The sequence below is a fragment of the Panthera pardus genome, unplaced genomic scaffold (genome assembly GCF_024362965.1).
Source record: "Panthera pardus isolate Hobbes unplaced genomic scaffold, ASM2436296v1 HiC_scaffold_8, whole genome shotgun sequence".
Lineage (NCBI taxonomy): Eukaryota > Metazoa > Chordata > Mammalia > Carnivora > Felidae > Panthera > Panthera pardus.
In genome coordinates, this window is record NW_026527013.1 from 25,814,153 (window position 1) to 25,833,333 (window position 19,181).

At 39.8% G+C, this 19,181-nt stretch overlaps 1 protein-coding gene across 4 annotated transcripts in view; it reads right to left on the reverse strand.

The window, feature by feature from the left end:
- DENND6A (DENN domain containing 6A) overlaps window positions 1-4,067 on the reverse strand; it is a 64,768-nt gene extending 60,701 nt beyond the window's left edge. For 2 of the 4 annotated variants that reach the window (XM_053898586.1, XM_053898584.1), the window contains exon 1: window positions 3,762-4,066. In XM_053898586.1, the coding sequence (XP_053754561.1) occupies window positions 3,762-3,998 (237 nt within the window). In that variant the 5' untranslated portion in view covers window positions 3,999-4,066. Of the gene's footprint in view, window positions 1-3,761 lie in introns of all 4 variants that reach the window. The other 2 variants (XM_053898585.1, XM_053898587.1) reach the window with 2 other exon arrangements.
- Between the last annotated feature and the right edge of the window lie 15,114 nt (window positions 4,068-19,181).

A 19,181-nucleotide genomic window follows, 5' to 3' on the forward strand; every position in this document is an offset into this window, starting at 1 on the left:
AGCTGAGCATACCTCCTATAGTCAACACATTTTACAGTCTCTTTCCAACTTAAAAGATACCCTTCCCTGTCCCCTTTACTTGAGAATAGGACCTAACAGACATTTTATGCAACATGGACCACTCCCCTAACCACACAGGTCTTCAGCTCATTGTTTGCCCCAAACCAGGCCTGAGTACATTCCTCTGGTGTGTCTCTTCATTAAAGTGGCTGAAAAGCACAACTTGTCCACCATAAAGATTATAGAAGCAGAGGATAGAAGCTGCAGGGAGCATTATCCCAAATATGGGATTTATGAACAAATCCCATAAAACAAGAGCATAAGTCAGAGGCTTCCCAGTTCCAGGCTCAGCCATTTCATGAAGCCCCACTAGGTTTGTACCTTGGAGACGTTGGAAAATGTTGCCTTACAGCAACTTCCTTTTCTGCTTGAGCTATAGCTTAGTTTCTGCTGTCTGCAACCAAATATACACAACATAGGCCCCATCTCAACCAAGTAAGCCACTGAGGTCCTATATTAGATTTTTATTTATACAGGGAAAAAAGTTTCCCTGCTTTAAAATAAAAGTACTGATTCTACTTCCTCAACTTCATATTACTACTGAGAAAATTAAGGCTCAAAGGCCTCATGTTTACAATCAAGTTAAGGATTCTCTCCATTGAAAATTAAAAAGGTGGGGGGGATACTTGGGTGGCTCAGTCAGTTAAGCATCAGACTCTTGCTTTCTGCTGAGGTCATCTCACAGTTTGTGAGATCAAGCCCTGTGTCAGGTTCTGCACTGTTGGCATGGAGCCTGCTTGGGATTCTCTCTCTCTCCCTCCCTCCCTCTCCCCCACTCTCTCTCTGAAAATAAATATTAAAAAAAAAAAAAAAAGGATTTCAATACTTCCCAAATACACACTGACATAGGTCTGAGTCATAGGTACTGTTCCAAATGTTTCACCAACATTATCTAATTATCACAGCAATGCCATGATGCAGATTGTTAACAGAGAAGTGTAAGGCAAGCTAATATGCCCCAAATCACAGACTCAAACCTAGGCAGTCCAGCTCTGGAGTCTGAGTCCTTGATCGATGTCATATATGTTGTCTCTCTGTTAAGGATTTAAGCTTAACTAAGTGGCACTGTTTATGCATTTGTAAATGGTACTTTCTGTCATGGCACAACAGATTCTTACATCTCTTTCAACTGTACAATTCAAAGATGGTGATGTCACAGGTTGCTTCTAGGACTAAGTTTTTACCTATTCTTTAATTTTTACCTACTCTTTAATTGATTTCCCTTTTGAGTCTTCATGGTTGTGCATCATAGGAATTAGGGCTGGAACTACTATATTCACTTCTCCAACATGATTCTACGTTCACTTTCTTGTCCTATTTTTGGCCTGGATATGGTCATAATACACAAGTGAACTACATTTCTCAACTATTTCATTATATTCATTACTAATTTGTGTTCCTTTTTCTTCTTTTAAAAGTGGCAAGGTGCAATATTCTACATTTCTTAGGAAAACAAAACAAAATTAAGTTGTGTTGCAATTCATTTAATGTATTTATCTTTCTTTGGATCCTTTATTAGAGAATCTTCCCCACCCTCATCCTATGCCTTCTAAAATCAGTGATTCTTGGGTAACCTGGATGGCTCAGTCAGTTAAGCGTCCAACTTTGGCTCTCATCATGATCTTGTGGTTCGTGAGTTTGAGCTCTGCGTCAGGCTCTGTGCCGACAACTCAAGAGCCTGGAGCCTGCTTCGGATTGTGTGCGTCTCTCTCTCCCTCCCACTCCCCCACTCGCACTGTCTCTCTCTCTCTGTCAAAAATAAATAAACATTAAAAACGTTTTTTTATAAAATGAGTGATTCTTAATCTGGGGACAATGAAATAGAAGATCCACAGATGACCCCCAGATAGTCCACAGAAGCATATACCTAATTTTGTATCAGTAAGCATTTTTGTAATGGAGTTCATATTTTTTTTAATTAAAAAAATTTTTTTAATGTTCATTTATTTTTGAGATAGAGACAGAGCATGAATGAGGGAGGGTCAGAGAGAGAGGGAGACGCAGAATCTGAAGCAGGCTCCAGGCTCCGAGCTGTCAGCACAGAGCCCGACATGGGGCTCGAACCCACAGACTGTGAGATCATGACCTGAGCTGAAGTCAGATGCTTAACCGACTGAGCCACCCAGGCACCCCTGGAGTTCATATTTTTTAAAAGGTCCAGGATGCACAAAAAGAACCACTGACCTAAAGAAAACTCTGTTGAGTAGCATATCCCATTGGAAATGAAATTCAAAATAAGTCCTTTAATTCACATTTTTGTAGCACGTCAATTACGCTAAATGTTGCTTATTTGGTCAAAAAAAATCCTTAAAAATAATGTCCCAAATGACGAGAGTCCACAAGGATCTCATTTAGCTATTTTAAAATGCAATCAACTATAATAACCCAATCCTACACTTTCTGGTTAAATTGTATTTTGCTACACATACAACTTCAGGTTAACATGTCAATGTAAACAATAGATGACCTCTAAATCTCTGAAGTCTTTGGAAACTGTTGTTTCTGTCATAGTAAGATACAGAATTGCTCATGTATCCGCTCATTCTATCAACAAATATGTATGGAACACCACTATGTGCCAGTCATGGCATTTGGCCCTATCTCCTGCTGTGATTAATTCTCGGTTCCCCTCTAAATTGTAGTCTAAACCTACTAATACAGGTTGAAGCATTTGGTTCATATTTGGATGCCCAGCAACCAGCATAATGCCTAGATCTTAGCAGAAACTTAATGTGTGTATTGAACTGTGTAATGATAAAACAGAAGATAGGTTGAATACAAAAGCAGTAGCTTTGCTTTAAGAAAAACCTCCCTGGCCAATTTTCATAGCCAACTCATGCCACTAAAGTCTGAATGAGATGTTTTCTTAAAATCTGCCATCGTCACCAAAACAAACAGACAAAAATTTTCTAAACATACCTCCTTCTGATAACGTTTTCCTTGTACACAAAGACAAGCAATGTCTTATGTTACAAAAGGGATCCTAAACAATGTCAAGAATAAATAACACTGGAAGGCCTTTCAATAAGGTGACATATAAATGGAAAACTTGACAGATTCACAAGCAAAGGATTTTCCCTATGTTCATCTTGATAGTAGCTTTCAAGCCAACTGTTTCAGAAGCAACATCAAGAAAGAACAGTAAAGGGAAAAAAAAACACAAATAATAGAAATGAGGAACAAAAGGGGGAAATGGAGAAAATCCTGCTGAAATAAGCATTTCGGCTCAAGTTGGGTGGTCTAAAGTAACTATTAAGAGTTACTGGAAATGACCGAAACGTCTAGGAGTCTAAAAAAAGTTGGCTGTGTGAGGTTTGGCTATTATAGTTCACCCTATGTCAGGGGCATTGTTCGTTTCTTCAAAAAGTCGCCAACATCCTGCCTGCAGCCTTCTCGGGGTGCCGCTACCCATTTTAGTCACTCCTGTGACACCGGGTTAAAAACAAACAAAAACGAACCTCGGCAAGTATTTAGGAGGGGCCTAGAAAGAACTTTTCACCCCTAGCCGCAGCCCACGATCCTCCCACGGGAACTGCCAATGGACCGCAGCCCGGCCGACCCGCGGAGGGACGGCCAGCCACGCCCGGATGCGCAGCGGCCGGGGTCCAGACCCGTCGGCCCGTGGGCCACACGCCCTGCTGGAGCCGCCCGGGCGCGGGAACCCGAACGAGGCGCGGGGGCAAGGTGCGGCCGGGCCTCACCTCCACGGCTTGGCCCAGCTCCAGGTCGAAGCCCACCACACACACGCAGTGCAGCCAGGCCGAGAAGCCGTCCCAGCGCAGCAGGCCCCGGCCGCGGCCCTCATCTTCTTCATCGTCCTCCGGCGCGCCTCCCGTCGCCAGCACGGCCGGCGCCCCGCGCTCCTCGGCCGCAGCCACGGCCTCGTCCAACGGCCCGCGGGAGCTGGGCCCCGAGGCTGCCAGGCCCCGCAGAGCCATCCGCCGCCCCCTTGCTGTTCGCGCCGCCTCCACTGCGGACCGCGCAGCAGAGCGCGCCCAGCCCCGCGCAGGCGCAGCCGCCGCTGCCGCAGCGGCGGAGGACGGGCTCGGCCGGGGCGGGGCCATGGCCCACGTGACCCTGGGAGCTGGGCTCGGAGCTGGTTCTCCCTTGCCAACGCGCAGACGTGGAGTCGTAGTGCTTAAGCTGGAATTGTGAATACCGCCCTGGCATTCTTGCCTTAAAGCTCTTCAAGAGTAGTTTATGAATCCTGACACTCTTCTTCGCAGTGCAACGATCTGGGGAGGAATTATGCTTGGTAGGACAAGGTTCATAACTATAAGGTATTAAAATTATTACACATAATGATTACGGTGGCTAACATTTACTGAACACTTACTCTGCCAGTTGATGTGCCAGCAAGTACTTTACAAACATTACTCCACTGAATCTTCACATCATGACTAGTAGGTAGACTTCATTATTTATTTCTTTTCACGAATAAGGAAATTGAGATTCTGAGAAGTTACATGACTAGACCAGCAAGTATTACTACAACTCAAATGCCGGCTTTCAGTTCGCTCTCTGCTCTCTCGCCTCCTGATTAAGAGATCTGTTCCCTTCACTTAACTGTTCCCTTCCACGAAGGTCCCACCCACCTTTCTTGGCCTGGTTGCCTGTGACTCATTCAACACTCACACAACATCTGCAGTGCTTTCTGAAACACCAGGTTGGCCTCCACAGCAACCTGTGGATCACTCTCTCTTAGCAAGGGTCTAGTCTCAGGCAGCTTTATTGTTGTTTAGATTTTATTTTTAAGTAATCTCTACACTGGACATGGGGCTCAAACTCACAACCCTGAGATCAAGAGTTGCATGCTTTAGGGACTGAGCCAGCCAGGCAACCCAAGCCGCTTTGCATCCCATGCCAAGAAGGCACTTGATCTATTGAATTATTACTGATTATTGGCCCAGTAGGATACTACTGATTAGGATTTATTCAGCACCCTGAGTATAAACAGCACGGTGAAAGTAAATAGGAAGCACACAACAATACTCTAATAGAAAAATGAGTAAAAGACAATGGATAATAACTCACAACAAACATTTTTAAAAAACAACAACACGGTTTTCATGCTTTTACACACATTATCTCATCTGATCCTCCTAGCAACCCAAAAAGGCAGGTCTTATTATTATTCCCATTTTTCCGGTAAGGATTCTGAGGCTCCGTGAGATGATAATGGTGTCACAGCCAATAATAGGTGGCAGAACAAAGATTTAAACCCAGATCTCTGACTCAGCCAAAGCTCCTAAGCATTTTGCTGCACTACCCAGTCAAATCTACCCTAGTTGACAAACATTGTTCTGTATACATTCTTATGATTTTTATTTGGAGTGTTAGCATCAATACTTCAAGGAAAGGGTCAATTATCATCAGACATCAATAGTGATGTTTGCTAAAGACTATTTTTAGGAAGTAAGATGAACTAGGGACAGCATTCAAGCTAAAAGCCAAATTTGTGGCCAAATCAATCTGCCCTCCTACTCTAGAGAACCACTGTAGTTAAGAGAGAAAAACAATGTTCTGCATTTAAGTAAGTCTCTAAACCCACTATTAGGAAAGCACAATAGCCTTTATTATTAAAAACAGAATTACAAAGAGCACTGGACTAGCAGTCAGAAGTTCTGGATTCTAGTGCCAGCTCCACCCATGATCATGGTAGGCACGCTGCTCTAAGACTCAGTTTCTGCATTGATGAAATAAGAATGATCAGTCCCAGCCTACTCACCTCACTGATTGTGGGGAAGAGCCAAGCTATCTCAACGCACACATTTTACTGGGTGCTACCACATTATTAATGATTAATAAGCTCTAAACATCAGTTGTTCCACAGGGCTGGTTCTTTGACATGTGGACACAGGCTGCCATTCCCTGAAGTTCTGCTTCATAATTTGAATTAAAAGTAACTGCAAAATATAGTATCCTGAAAACAACATACTAAGAAGACTGTAAGTTTGATGAGAAAGAAAGCACACCAGGGCTCTAAAGAATCTTAAAGGTAGAAAAAATAATCATTTGGTTAGCTTTGGAAAAAACTAACCAACACTACAAAACTTTTTTTCTTTACCTTTTTTTTTTAATATTTATATATTTTTGAGAGAGAGAGGCAGAGCACAAATGGGGGAGGGGCAGAGAGAGAGGGAGACACCAAACTGGAAGCAGTCTTCAGGCTCTGTGCTGACAGCTCAGAGCCCCCAACATGGGGCTCAAACTCACAAATGGAGAGATCATGACCTGAGCCAAAGCTGTATGCTTAACTGACTGAGCCACCCAGGCGCCCCTAACAAACACTACTAAATTTTTTTTCACAAAATCCACAACCACTAGGAAAACAGAATGTTCCTATGGTTTTCTTTTTTCACCCTCATAGCTTTGATTTTTGGCCTTAGCTCCAATTTTAACCTAGTTTCTGTGGCGAATACTTATATGGGTGCTAGGGGAAAAGTACTAATAATACTTCCTTTCTTCTTAAGGTTCTGTCATTAGAACCTTTGAATCTGAAAGGATCTTGGATCAGCTCATCTCTCCAAACTTCTCATCCTATTCATGAATCTTCTGATGTTTGGTCAGCCAGCTGCCATTCCAACACCCCGTATGAAGGTAAAGTATCTTGCAAAGCTGCTATGTTCTGGATGTTTATAAGGGCTAGGAAATTCTTCCTTTTATGGAGACAAGATCAGCCACTTTGTAATATATACCCTTTGGTCTAAGTTGTGCTTGCTGAGATTACACAGAAGTGTTCAACTCTTCTACACAATAGCCCTCCATATATTTGAAAATGGTTATCCCACATCCACATGTCTTCTAGTTTCCAGGGTAAACTACCCCAGTTCCTCCTACTATTCCTCAAAGGATGTAGTTTGTAGGCCATTCATCAACCTGTTTCACAACTGGGGCATACTCCAATTTATCAACATCACTCTTAGAATGTGGTGCCCAGGAGGAAACACCATCCTCCAGGTGTGATCTGACTACTGCCGAGTGTACTCTGGGACTATTACCTTACTTGTCCCAGCCACCAGCCTTCTATTAATGCTGGTTCAGATCACATTTGCTTCTTTTGGCAGCCAGGTCATATCGCTGGCTCAGGTTGCATTCACTGTCAACTAATGTGAGGAGTACATAAGTCAGGGTAGGCTGCTTTAGCCAAGAGTATGACTGTATTCATGGCTCTGCTGCTCTTCTAATATTACCAACAACACTGAGGACAGGATTAAAAACATTCCAAACTTCCCTATTTACCCCAACCAAACTCTTGGCATTTCAACAATTTTATAGTAAAAAAAAAAAAAAAAAAAAGAAGAAGAAGAAGAAGAAGAAGAAGAAGAAAGAAAAAAATTAAAAGAAAGCGTGAGCTTTAGATAATGGTGTAAATTGCAATGCCAAATATCTGGACTTAATTTTACTAAAAGGGAGGGAGCCCAGATGCCCCAGATATCCACCTACGTAGGCAGCTAGAGGACTTCCCTCTTGCTTTTGAGCTAAATACTGCTGCAGCTGCCACAGCATAATTCCGCTTGTGGTGGTAAGAAAATACACAGAGAAATACACAGAGGCTCAAGTGCCAGTGTGTTACCGACGGAGAATGGAGTTTATTGCCACACATCTCTGGGAGACAAAATGCTTAACTGCAGGTTTATAAAGGAGAATCCAGGCAAAGAAGACAATGAAATACACTGTTGGGTGCTTCCTAAATAGTATTTATGAAAGCTTAAAAAGAAGATGAAGAGCTTTCGGCTTTTATCTTTACATTCCCAATATCTCTATGATGTCTTGTATATGACAGGCACTCAGTAAATATTTACTGAATGGATGAATGCACTTTAAAAAATCTCTAATTGATCATCTCCTATTTTAGAGTTTTCCTTTCATGGTCAGTTGTAGGAACACATGAAAAGTTAATATGAAAATGTTTCTTTTTTTAATTTATTTCATATATTTGCTTTGAGAGAGAGAATGAGCTGGAGAGGGGCAGAAAGAGAGACAGAGAGAGAATCCCAAGCAGGCTCCACACTGCCAGCATGGAGCCCACTGCGGGGCTTAAACTCACGAACTGCAAGATCATGACCTGAGCCTGAATCTAGAGTTGGACGCTTAACTGCCTGAGCCACGCAGGTGCCCCAATATAAAAATGTTTTTTTAAATGTGGCTTCCTCTTAGTTTATGAGAAGCAAAGATAGTAACACCTCACTTATTTGAAAATTTACTTTTCCAACTGCCTGACCCAGTTTGTACCAGGAGACAGGTTCAGAGGCCTATTAGCAGTCAACATGCAAATCAGAAAAGGTAACCCGTAAATTTCATGCTCTTTAATCAGAGGTGTGAGGCCTTCACTTGCAAATTATTTTGTCTAAATTCACACATAATTCTAAAGATATGCTTGTCTGGCTTCCCAGGCAGGGTAAGCAGCAAATAAGGAAAGTGGGGAGGCTTGAGGCTGAGCATGAAAAGAACAGAAAACAAAAGGCTGCAGGTTAATAGAACGGAAGGAAAAGGAAAAAAGGAATCAGAGAACAGAGGAGTTCAGAAGGACATAGTGAACTGTTAATAGTGGTTGCCTCATGGGGAATAGGAAAGGTGGGAAATAGAAGCACTGGTGAATAGAAATGGGGAACTTTGCTTTCTATTTTACACAAGTCTGTATTGTTTTAGTTATTGAGAGAGAGCATATATTGCTTTGTAACTAAACATTAAGAAATAACAAGAGTGTAATAAGAGTTGCTTACAATAGTGAAAAAATGGAAACCACCTAAATGTCCAACAATAGGGGATTGACTGAAAAATATCCTATATCCAGTCAACAGACTATTATACAGTCATTTAAAATGTCATAGAAGAATATTTTGTAGCATAAAGATGTTCAACATACATATTTTAAGTAAAAAAGTAGATCACAAAATAACATATAGTGAATAATCCTGTTTTGATGGACTATATGCAAAAAAAAAAAAAGGCACTAGGGATGATACAAAATATCTTGATGTAGAAATTTTTTGTTTGGAATTAAACATTTTATTCTTCATCTGTGTAATATCTATATAACTAAAAGCTATTCTTTTAAGTTTATTTATTTTGAGAGACAGAGAGAGAGCGTGTTCACATGAGCATGCACATGGGGGAGGGGCAGAGAGAGAGAGAGAGAGAGAGAGAGAATCCTAAGCAGGCTCTGTGCTGTCAGCTCAGAGCCAGACATGGGGCTCAAACCAATGAACTGTGAGATCATGACCTGAGCCAAAACAAAGAGTCAGCTGCTTAACCAACTGAGCCATCCACACACCCCTAAATGCTTTTTTTTAAATATGTATGATGAGAAATCAGCTAAAATACAAGGGAAAGAAACTAAATTACAATGTTTTCACTTATATCTTTGTGGCAGAAGCTGCTATGCCACTGTGATGATTAATTGTATGTGTTAAACTTGACTGGGCCATGAATGTCCAGATATTTGGTTAAATATTATTCTGGGTGTGTCTATGAGGGTGTTTCTAGATGAGATTAACATTTCAAGTGGTAGACTTGAGTAAAGCAGAGTGCCCTTCCCAGTATGGGTGGGCCTCATCCAATCCCTTAACAGGCTGAGTAGGGAAGAATTTGCTCTCTGCATCACTGTCTTTGACTTGGGACATCAGTCTTCTCTTGCCTTCTGACTCAGACTGAAATTGGAACTTATAGCATCAACTCTCCTGGTGCTTAGGTCTTTGACTAGGATAGAAACTATACCACTGACTTTCCTGGGTCTCCAGCTTGCCACTGCAGATGTTGGGACTTCTCAGCCTACACAACCACACAAGCCAATCCTATATAATAAATACACCCCCTCCCCGCCTCCCACCCCATCCACCCATCCAGTATAATTCTCCATCTTACTGGTTCTGTTTCTCTGGAGCCTAATACAGACTTTGGTACTGAGAGTGGAATGCTACTATAACAAATACCTAAAAATATGGAATGGCTTTGGAACTGAATACTAGAGAAGAAGCTTCTGTCTTTTTAGAGAATACATAAATAATCATCAAAAGACTGTTAATAAAATATGCATGGTAAAGGCCATTCTGGTGACATCTCAGAAGGAAATGAGGAACATGATTTTGGACAATGAAGGAAGGTGATCCTTCTTATAAAATGACAAGCTAACTTGGCTGAACTATATTTTTAGTGTTCTGTGGAAGGTAAAACTTGCAAGCTATGAATTGGATAGTTACTGAGGAGATTTCTGAGCAAAGTATTTAAGGGGATGTTTGGTTCCTCCTAACTGCTTACAGTAAAATCCAAGAGAGAAATGAGTCAAAGAAGGAATTATTAAGCAAAAATTAACCAGAAAATTGTCAGCCTATTCATAATGAAAAAATAAAAAGAGAGAGAGAGAGAGAAAGATTGGTCTGAAGAGAACACTAGGATGTGGCCAAACAACCGTTTGATGAGGAGATTAGCATGGATGTGAATCACAGAACTAATAGCCACCCCAACACAAAATGTAGGAAGGCTGTCAGACTTCTTAGATCCCACAGGGCTAGACCATGGAGCTATGCAGGTGCGAACTTGCGCTATTCTTCAAGACAAAGGAAGAATAACCACAGAGGTGATTCAGAGGTCATCAGGGCTGTCTCCTCAGTTCAGTGTGTGTGTGTTGTTGGGGGTGGCGGGTGTGGGAGTAGTAGCTGTTGTTTCCGTTCATTGTGCCAGACAGCAGCCACCTGGAGCCTGGGCGCCAGGGCCACCCAGAACTTAGGGAGTGTGACCCCCCACCTGGCAAAGCTGCAGAAGCAGGACTACCACCTCACTGAGTCCAAAAGCAGAGCATCCAACAACAAAAAAAGTAGTATTCTCAAGCCTCAAGATCTAATGTTATCTGCCTTACTGGCTTTCCAAAGTACTTGGTATCTGACACCCTTTTCTTCCTTCCAATTTCTCTCTTTTAGAATGGGAATGCTTATCCTATGCCTGTCCCACTGTCATATTTTGGAAGCATTATAACTTATCTGGTTTTGTATGTTGACAGCTAGAGAGGAAGAGGAATTTTACCTCAAGATGAATCATATCTCACCCATATCTGATTTAGATGATATGTAAATGCATCTTTGAAGTTTAGACTTTAGGATTGATGCTAGAATAAGTTATGACCTTGGGGACTATTAAGATTGAATAAGCAGATTTTGCACGCAAGAAGAACATGAATTTGGGGGCACGGCTGAGGGTAGAATATTATGGGCTGAATGTGTGTCCCCAAAATTCATATATTGAAGCTCTAATTACCAGTGTAATGGTATTTGGAGCTGGAAGATAATTAGGTTTAGAAGAGGTCATGATGCAGGGGCCCCATGATTTGATAAGTGTCCTTATAAGAAGAGACCAGAGCTCTCTCTCTGCCACGTGAGAACGCAACAAGAAGGGGGGCATGTACACACCCTGAAGGGAGCCCTCACCAGGGAACTAAATCATTCAGCATCTTGATCTTGGACTTCTCAGCATCCAGTACTGTGAGAAGTAAAAAACTACTGTTTAAGCCACCCAGGCTATGGTATTTTGTTATAGCAGCCCAAGGTGACTAACATAGCTATCCAATATCCATTATCCCCCTTTTCGTTAGTAATGTGGCCTGTTTTAATTTGGGGTGGCACTGAACACAAGTCAAATGCTGTATTTCTCAGCCTCCATAGAAAAATATATGTGACCATGTGATGAATAAAATGTTGCAAAAGTGGTCATTCATTGGAACATCTGGCTATACTCTTTAAAAAGCACGCAGAAAAAAGTAAATAAACACAGCAAGCAGTTCTTGCCCTTTTGTACTCTTTACCTTCCTCCTCCTGCCAACCTAGATATAAAGGTCAAAATTCCAGCAGCCATTTTGGGACTGTGAAGAAAATATCAAGAGACTCGTATCCATAAGGAACGAAACCAATGCCAGCAATAACCTACCTCTGGACTTCTTAAAAATTAACCCTTATCCATTTAAGCCTCTGTAGTTAGAACTATCACTTGCAACTAAATGTAATTAATAACTGACATGAGTCAGAGTTTACATTAAAACTATTACAATGTACAATTACATCAGAAAACTCAAATGGTAGGCAGAAGTTAGAACAAATTTGTACTTAGAGTTCACTTCTCAGTTAATTACTTTTATACAAAAACAGATCGAAAAAATAGTTTTGTTTTGCAGAACTAGGATTTGGTTTTTGTTAGCTTTTTTTTTTTCTGGATTCCCACTGCTCTTATTTGCCCATCATCCATTGTATCTTCTTCTGCCTAAGAGTCCTCAGTTTTTCAACAGGAAGTCACCCACCCATCATTCTCAATCCATGAGATTCAGGAGGAGGTAAATGCTATCTCTGAACTCCAGTGTGGGCACCTAACCAAGTCCTAGCCAGTCAGTGTATTCCATATACCTAGAACAATGATGGGTACGGATACATCCTCAGCATGACCCAATCAAAGAGTGCAACTTAACTCTGGAAGTCATTTGAACTATTCTGAAAGAGGCACTGTCCTAACATCAGGATTGCAGAGAGGATAGAATGTAAGCTTGGAGCTCTTTGCAGCCTTATCACTATAAAGGAAGAGCTAGACCCAGAATGGAGCCAACAGAGAAAAAAACAAGAAATGCAAAGAGTAAGATTAAGTCCTAATGACATCATTCAGTACTGGATTCAGCCAAGTCTGAACTTTTCAGATACATGAGTCAAATATACTTTCTTTTTTGGTTGAACCAGTTTGAGCTAGATCTTCTGACATTGGCAACTATGAGAGTCCTGACTGATATAGTTACACATGGTAAATAATCCGGATTCATCATATTAGCCTTTTACCATGTCAAGTGCTCATGGGAAATCTTCCCTGAGAGTTTATTTACCAAAAAAGCAGTATTATAGAATACTAATATAATGCATTGCTTATAGGTCTTTATATTATAAAATAATCCACAAATTATTTTTAATTCGAAAAAAATATTATCATTAGTATGATATAGTCATTATACCTAGCCAAAGGATATTTATCTCACTAAAAAGTAAAAAAAAAAAAAAAGAAAAAAAGAAAAAGAAAAAGAAAAGAAAAGAAAGAATTATCATTGGCAAGTGACCTTCAGAACAAAAAAAGAAAACTCATTCTCCCTTCCTTCTTCAAATATTTATTTAATTTATGAAACTTATAGTGCTGAATTGTAAGGGATAGCAAACTGAATGTGATTTCTAGGACCTTATAATTTAGCAGAGCAGACAAAACATTAATGCTAATAACAGTTATATACAACATGCTCTGAAAATTAGAGAATATTAAGAAATAATATCTAGGGAGGTAAAAAAAAATTTGTAATATTATTATAGCCGCTAGAGTTCTTAGAGATCCAAGAATTCTTTCAACACATGGTTGAGGAAACTGAAACTCAAAGAGCCAGTGACTTAGTTCCCATGGCAAAATCCCTCTAGAAGCCAGACCTCCTCAGACACAGTCCAACATTCTTTCTTACCACCCCACCCTACCTCTGTTAGGAGAACAGCAAAACACCAAGAAGTTTCTCCAACTGTAATTTTTCTTCTGTTTAACTTAAAATGGAGAATCTTAAAGACCACACTAAAATAAGTTTGACTCTCTTTTTATCATTTACAGAGGCAAAATAGTAAAGCTGTGCCTCAGTTATCAGAGATTGCCTTCAATTTCTGTAATGGTTTTTGTCCCATTGACTTTTGTTTTTTATTAGACTAACCTTGAATGTGTAGCATCCCTGCCTGGAAAAAAATCCCAAACAGCTTGTTTTGAACAAGCTAGACAAGATAATGGAGTCTGATAGCCCAAACTAAAAGAGTTAGCTAAGTTAAACTTAATACAGAAAGTCTTCCTGGCTGATTTCCCAACGAGGCAGTGCCAGCCTGCAGAAAATACTAGAACACTGCAAATTCTAATTCTGTTGTGAGTAAGACTTGTGTCTAAGGAAATAAAGGAAATGCAATGATTCCAAACTGGTACTGCTGTTCCTAGATGCCTTGATGTTAAGCATTTACAAAGACTAGTTCTCATTAGAAATAATTGCTATGAAGAGCACCTGGGTGGCTGAGTCAGTTAAGCATCTGACTCTTGATTTCAGCTTAGGTCATGATCTCCTGGTTCGTGAGATTGAGTGTCAGGCTCTGTGCTGACAGCACAGATAAATAAATAAATAAACATTGTAAAAAAAAAGAAAGAAAGAATTGCTATGAAGTGTGTATTTTTGCAGTGTCACTGAGGTGGGAACCCCCATGAATAATCTGAGAAAGTGGATTAAAAATCTTGTTACAAAGAAGAACAAAGTCAGAGGGCACACTTTCTGATTACAAACCTTGCTGTAAAGCTATAGTTACATCAACAGTATAGTACTGACTTAAGGACAGACATGTAGACCAATGGAATAGAATAGAGAGCCTTGAAATAAACCGTTGGGTGTATGGTCAAGTGATTTTTCCATGTGGAAAGAATGGTCTTTTCGACAAATGGTGCTTGAAAAATTGGATACCCATATGCAAAAAGATGACGTTGTACCCTTATACCATATACAAAAATACAGCTGACCCTTGAACAACACAGGCTTGAGCTGCATGGGTCCATTTATGTGTGGATTTTTTTTTTATAAATACAGTACACTACTATAAATGTATTTTCCTTAAGATTTTATTAATAACATTTTCTTTAGCTTATTTTATTGTAAGAATACAGTATATAATGCATGTAACATACAAAATATGTGTTAACTGTTTATGTTATTTGTAAAGCTTCTGGTCAATAGTAGGCTATTAGTAGTTAAGTTTTGGGGGAGTCAAAAGTTACATGTGGATTTTCAACTGTGCCAGGGACTGGTGCTCCTAACCCCTGTGTTGTTCAAAAGCTAACTGTAATTCAAGATGAATCAAAGACTTAAGCATAAGAGCTAAACCCTATAAAGCTCTTAGAAGAAAACACAAGAAAAAGCCTTCATGACATTGCATTTGGCAATGATTTTTTTGATATGACATCAAAAGCACAGGCAACAAAAGAAAAAAATAAGTAAATTGGGCTTCATCAAAATTGAGAACTTTTGCGCATCAAAGGACACCATCTACAGAGTGAAAAGGCAACCTACAGAATGAGAGGAGATGTTTGCAAATAATTTACCTGATGCGAGATTAATATCTAAGAATAAATATATGAAGAAGAACTCCCACAACTTGAACAATGACAAAAAACAACACAATTCAAAAATGCACCAAGGACTTGAATAGACATTTCTCCAAATAAGATGTACAGATGGCCAATAAGCACATGAAAAGATGCTCAAAAACATCTTTTTTAGGGGAATTTCTATACTCTTTTCTACAGCAGCTATAGAATTAGGGGAATGCAAATAAAAAACAGTGAGAAACCACTTCACACTCATTAGGATAGCTATTATGAAAAACAAACAAAACCCAGAAAATAACAAGTGTTAGTTTTGGAACCCTTGTATGGTGCTAGTGGGAATGTAAAATGATACAGCCACAGTAGAAATATATAGAAATTCCTCAAAAAAATTAAACATAGCATTACCAGATAACCCAGCAGCCCCATTTCTGGATATATACTCAAAAGAATTGAAAGCAGGACTCAAACAAATATTTGTCCTTCAGTATTCATAGCAGCATTATTCACAATAGCCAAAATGTGGAAGCAACCCAAAAGTCCATCTATATGTGGATATGCAAAATGTGTTTATACACACACACACACTGAAATATTATTCAGCCTTAAAAGAATAAAATTCTGGGACATGTTACAGCATAGATGAACCTTGAAGATATTATGCTAAGTGAAATTAAGCTAGACACAAAAAGCAATGATTGTATGATTTCACTTAATATGAGGTACCTAGATTCATGGGGTCACAAAGTAGAGGCTGGGAGAAGGAGGGAACAAGGAAGTTGTTCAGTGGGCACAAAGTTTCAGTTTGGGATGACGAAAAAGTTCTAGACATAGATAGGAATAGGTTGCACAACAACGTGAATGGACTTAATGGCACTGAACTGTATGCTTAAAAATGGTTAAAAGGGTAAGGTTTATGTTATGTGTATTTTACCACAATAAAAGAAATTAGGGCTTTAGGCATATAAGTACATGAAGATAATTTTTAAGAGCCAGACTTGCTGATTTGTAGAATTTTTTTTTTTTTTTTGGTCAAACATTAATATGTTCTTTGGAGTTTCATTCATTCATTTTCAGCATGAGCTTTGACGTTCCACTTATAAATATTCATTGACACCTTGCTGAGGTTACAAAAATGAGCAAAACAGGCATTGTTACAGCCATAGCAAGCTTACAGTTTATTGGGGAAAACAGGTTCAAGCAAATAATTAAAATAATGATGAGTTATGTTAAGTGTGAAGAAGTAAATACCATAGTAAGAAGCAGATTAACAGGAGCAGGGAAGACTTACTTTAGATGGATCTGGTAGATAGTGTATTTGCCTGCTAGTGCTGAGTAATATAATGAAAGTAAGCATGTGGTCTTTGTCCCGAGTTCCTGGCACACTGCTCCTAAAACCCTTGGAATCTCTGGAGAGATAAGAGGATCTTTTGTGTGCTAATGAGATGACTGGTGGCTGGGGTCCCTAGATAGCTTCAGGATGGGGGCTGGTTGCCAGAAAGAAGGAGGCATGATTACAGGGTTGAACTTTCAGTCCCACTCCATGACCTCCCAGAGAGAAGAATATTGGGTTAACTACCAATGGCCAGTGATCTAATCAATCATGCCTCCATAATGAAACCTCCATAAAAACTCCTACGTTGTGGAATTTGGAGAGTGTCTGAGTTGGTGAACACAAGGAGATAATGAGAGGGTGGTGCACCCAGAGAGAGCATGGAATCTCTACTCTTCCCCTGTACTTTGCCCTAAGCCTCTCTTCCATGTGGCTGTTCCTATGATGTATCTTTTTTTTAATGTTTATTTACTTATTTTGGGAAAGAGACAGAGAGAGTGTGAGCAGGAGAGGAACAGAGAGAGAGAGAGAGAGAGAGAATACCAGTCAACCTCTGCATTGACAGCATGGAGCTCGATTTCATGAACTGTGAGATCATGACCTGAGCTGCAATTAAGAGTCTGAGGCTTAACCAATGGAGCCACCCAGGTGCCCATGTTGTATCTTTTATAATAAAATGGGAAGAGTAAATAAAGGGTTTCCTTGAGTTCTGTGAACTGTTCTAGCAAATTATTAAACCTGAGGAAAGGGTTGTAGGAACCCCTGATTTATCACCAGTCAGAAGTGCAGGTGTCAGCCTGGGACTTCCAAATGACATCTGAAGACAGGGCAGTCTTATGGGACTGAGCCCTTTAATTTGAGGGATCTGATGCTAACTCTAGGTAGAATAGTGTCAAAATTGAATTGTTGAACACACAGTTGATATCTGGAGAGTTGGAGAATAGGTTGATGTAAGGAAAAAACCCACACGTTTGGTGTCGAAAGTATTAGTAAAAACAGTTCAAAGGCTGACTTAACAAAATACTATAGACCAGAAGTATTTGGCATCTCTTCTTCCTTTAAGGATACCAAGTATTCCTATAGGACTATGACTCCACACTTGTGACCTCATTTAACCATAATTACCTTTCTAAAGACTCTGCCACCAAAAATAGCCACATTAGGTTTAGGACTTCACCTATGAATATGGCCAGGGGTGTAGGGGGCACAATTCAGTCTCTAACAGAAGGGTGATCAGAGAAGGCCTTTCAGAGAAGTTGACATTTCCACTGAGACCTAAAGGCTATAGGAGCCTGTTATGGGATGAGCCAGAGGAAGGTCACTCTACAAAGAAGAAACAGGCAGAGGTATAATGTGCATTTGTTATACTGTTAGAGAATATTGACTTATGATACAGAGGAAAAGAAAAAACACAGGATAGATGAAACTCATGAGATGTGTTAAATATAGAGAAGTAGCCAGTGGGTAGAACACATGTGTGTTAAATGTGGATAGAGATTAAAGGACCATGAGTAATACTTGAGAGGCACTAAATATACATGAAGCACCTAAGCACTAAATATTCATGACAAATTAAATATATACGAGATATTTAATGTCCAGAATGCACTAAATATACATGAGCACTTAATATTTATGAGGTCATAATCCAGTAACTCATTGGTAATATCTATTCTGGTCCATGTGTCCTCTGCCTAAAACACATAAACCCTTGGCTCAAATAAAACCCATAGCTGTTTAGCAGGTTAACTGGCAAGCTACAGCTATTGGCAAGGTATACTTGACCCCATGTCTTGCTGGTAGAGCAAATGTATGTCATTGGCCTAGGACACCTTCTGTCTGTGGACTCCCTTGCTTGAACTTCAACTCTGGTTGAAGTTAGCAGAGAAGGCTAATGCAGCAGAGAGATGTAGGACATACAAATATTATGTAATCTAGGATTTAAGTAGCAAGATCTTTCGCTTCTTTTGCACCCTTTCCTAATAATGTGTTAACTTAACCCTGCATCTCTTTTCCGTTGGTTTTCACTGTATTTTAAATAAATAAACTGTGTGACTCAAGCATTTTTTTAAGTTTTTTTTTTTAAGTTTATTGTCACTGAAGCATTTTAATTTGATCTGTGAGTACTTCTGTTCTATAATATTTGGGACACCCTGCCTAATAATATAATTGATGTTTACCATTGCTATCAAGGTAATTTCCCATACAACAAAAGGCCTTAAAATGGGAAAAGCTCAGTGTGTTCTAGAACTGCACTGCTCAATATTGTGGCCACTAGCCACATGTGGCTATTTAAATTTAAAATAAGTAAAATAAAATAAAATTTAAAATTCATTTCCTTAGTTACACCAGCCATATTTCAAGTGCTCAATAGCTACATGTAGTCCAACAGCAACTGGACATTGCAGAAGAACATTTCCAGTATCATAGAATGTTCTGTTGGGTGGTAATGTTTTAGAAACTTAGAGGAGGCTAATAAGGTCAGAGGGTGATGATGAGGAAGGTAGCTGGAGATGAATTTGTGGGGGAAGGAGCTGTCAACATCATGCAGGGTCTTATGGATCATGTTAGAACTTGAACTGTAGTCTAAGTACAATATACATAATTTGGTTTATATTTTAAGAAGATTCCTTCTGGCTATTGACTAGAGAATGGGTTGGAA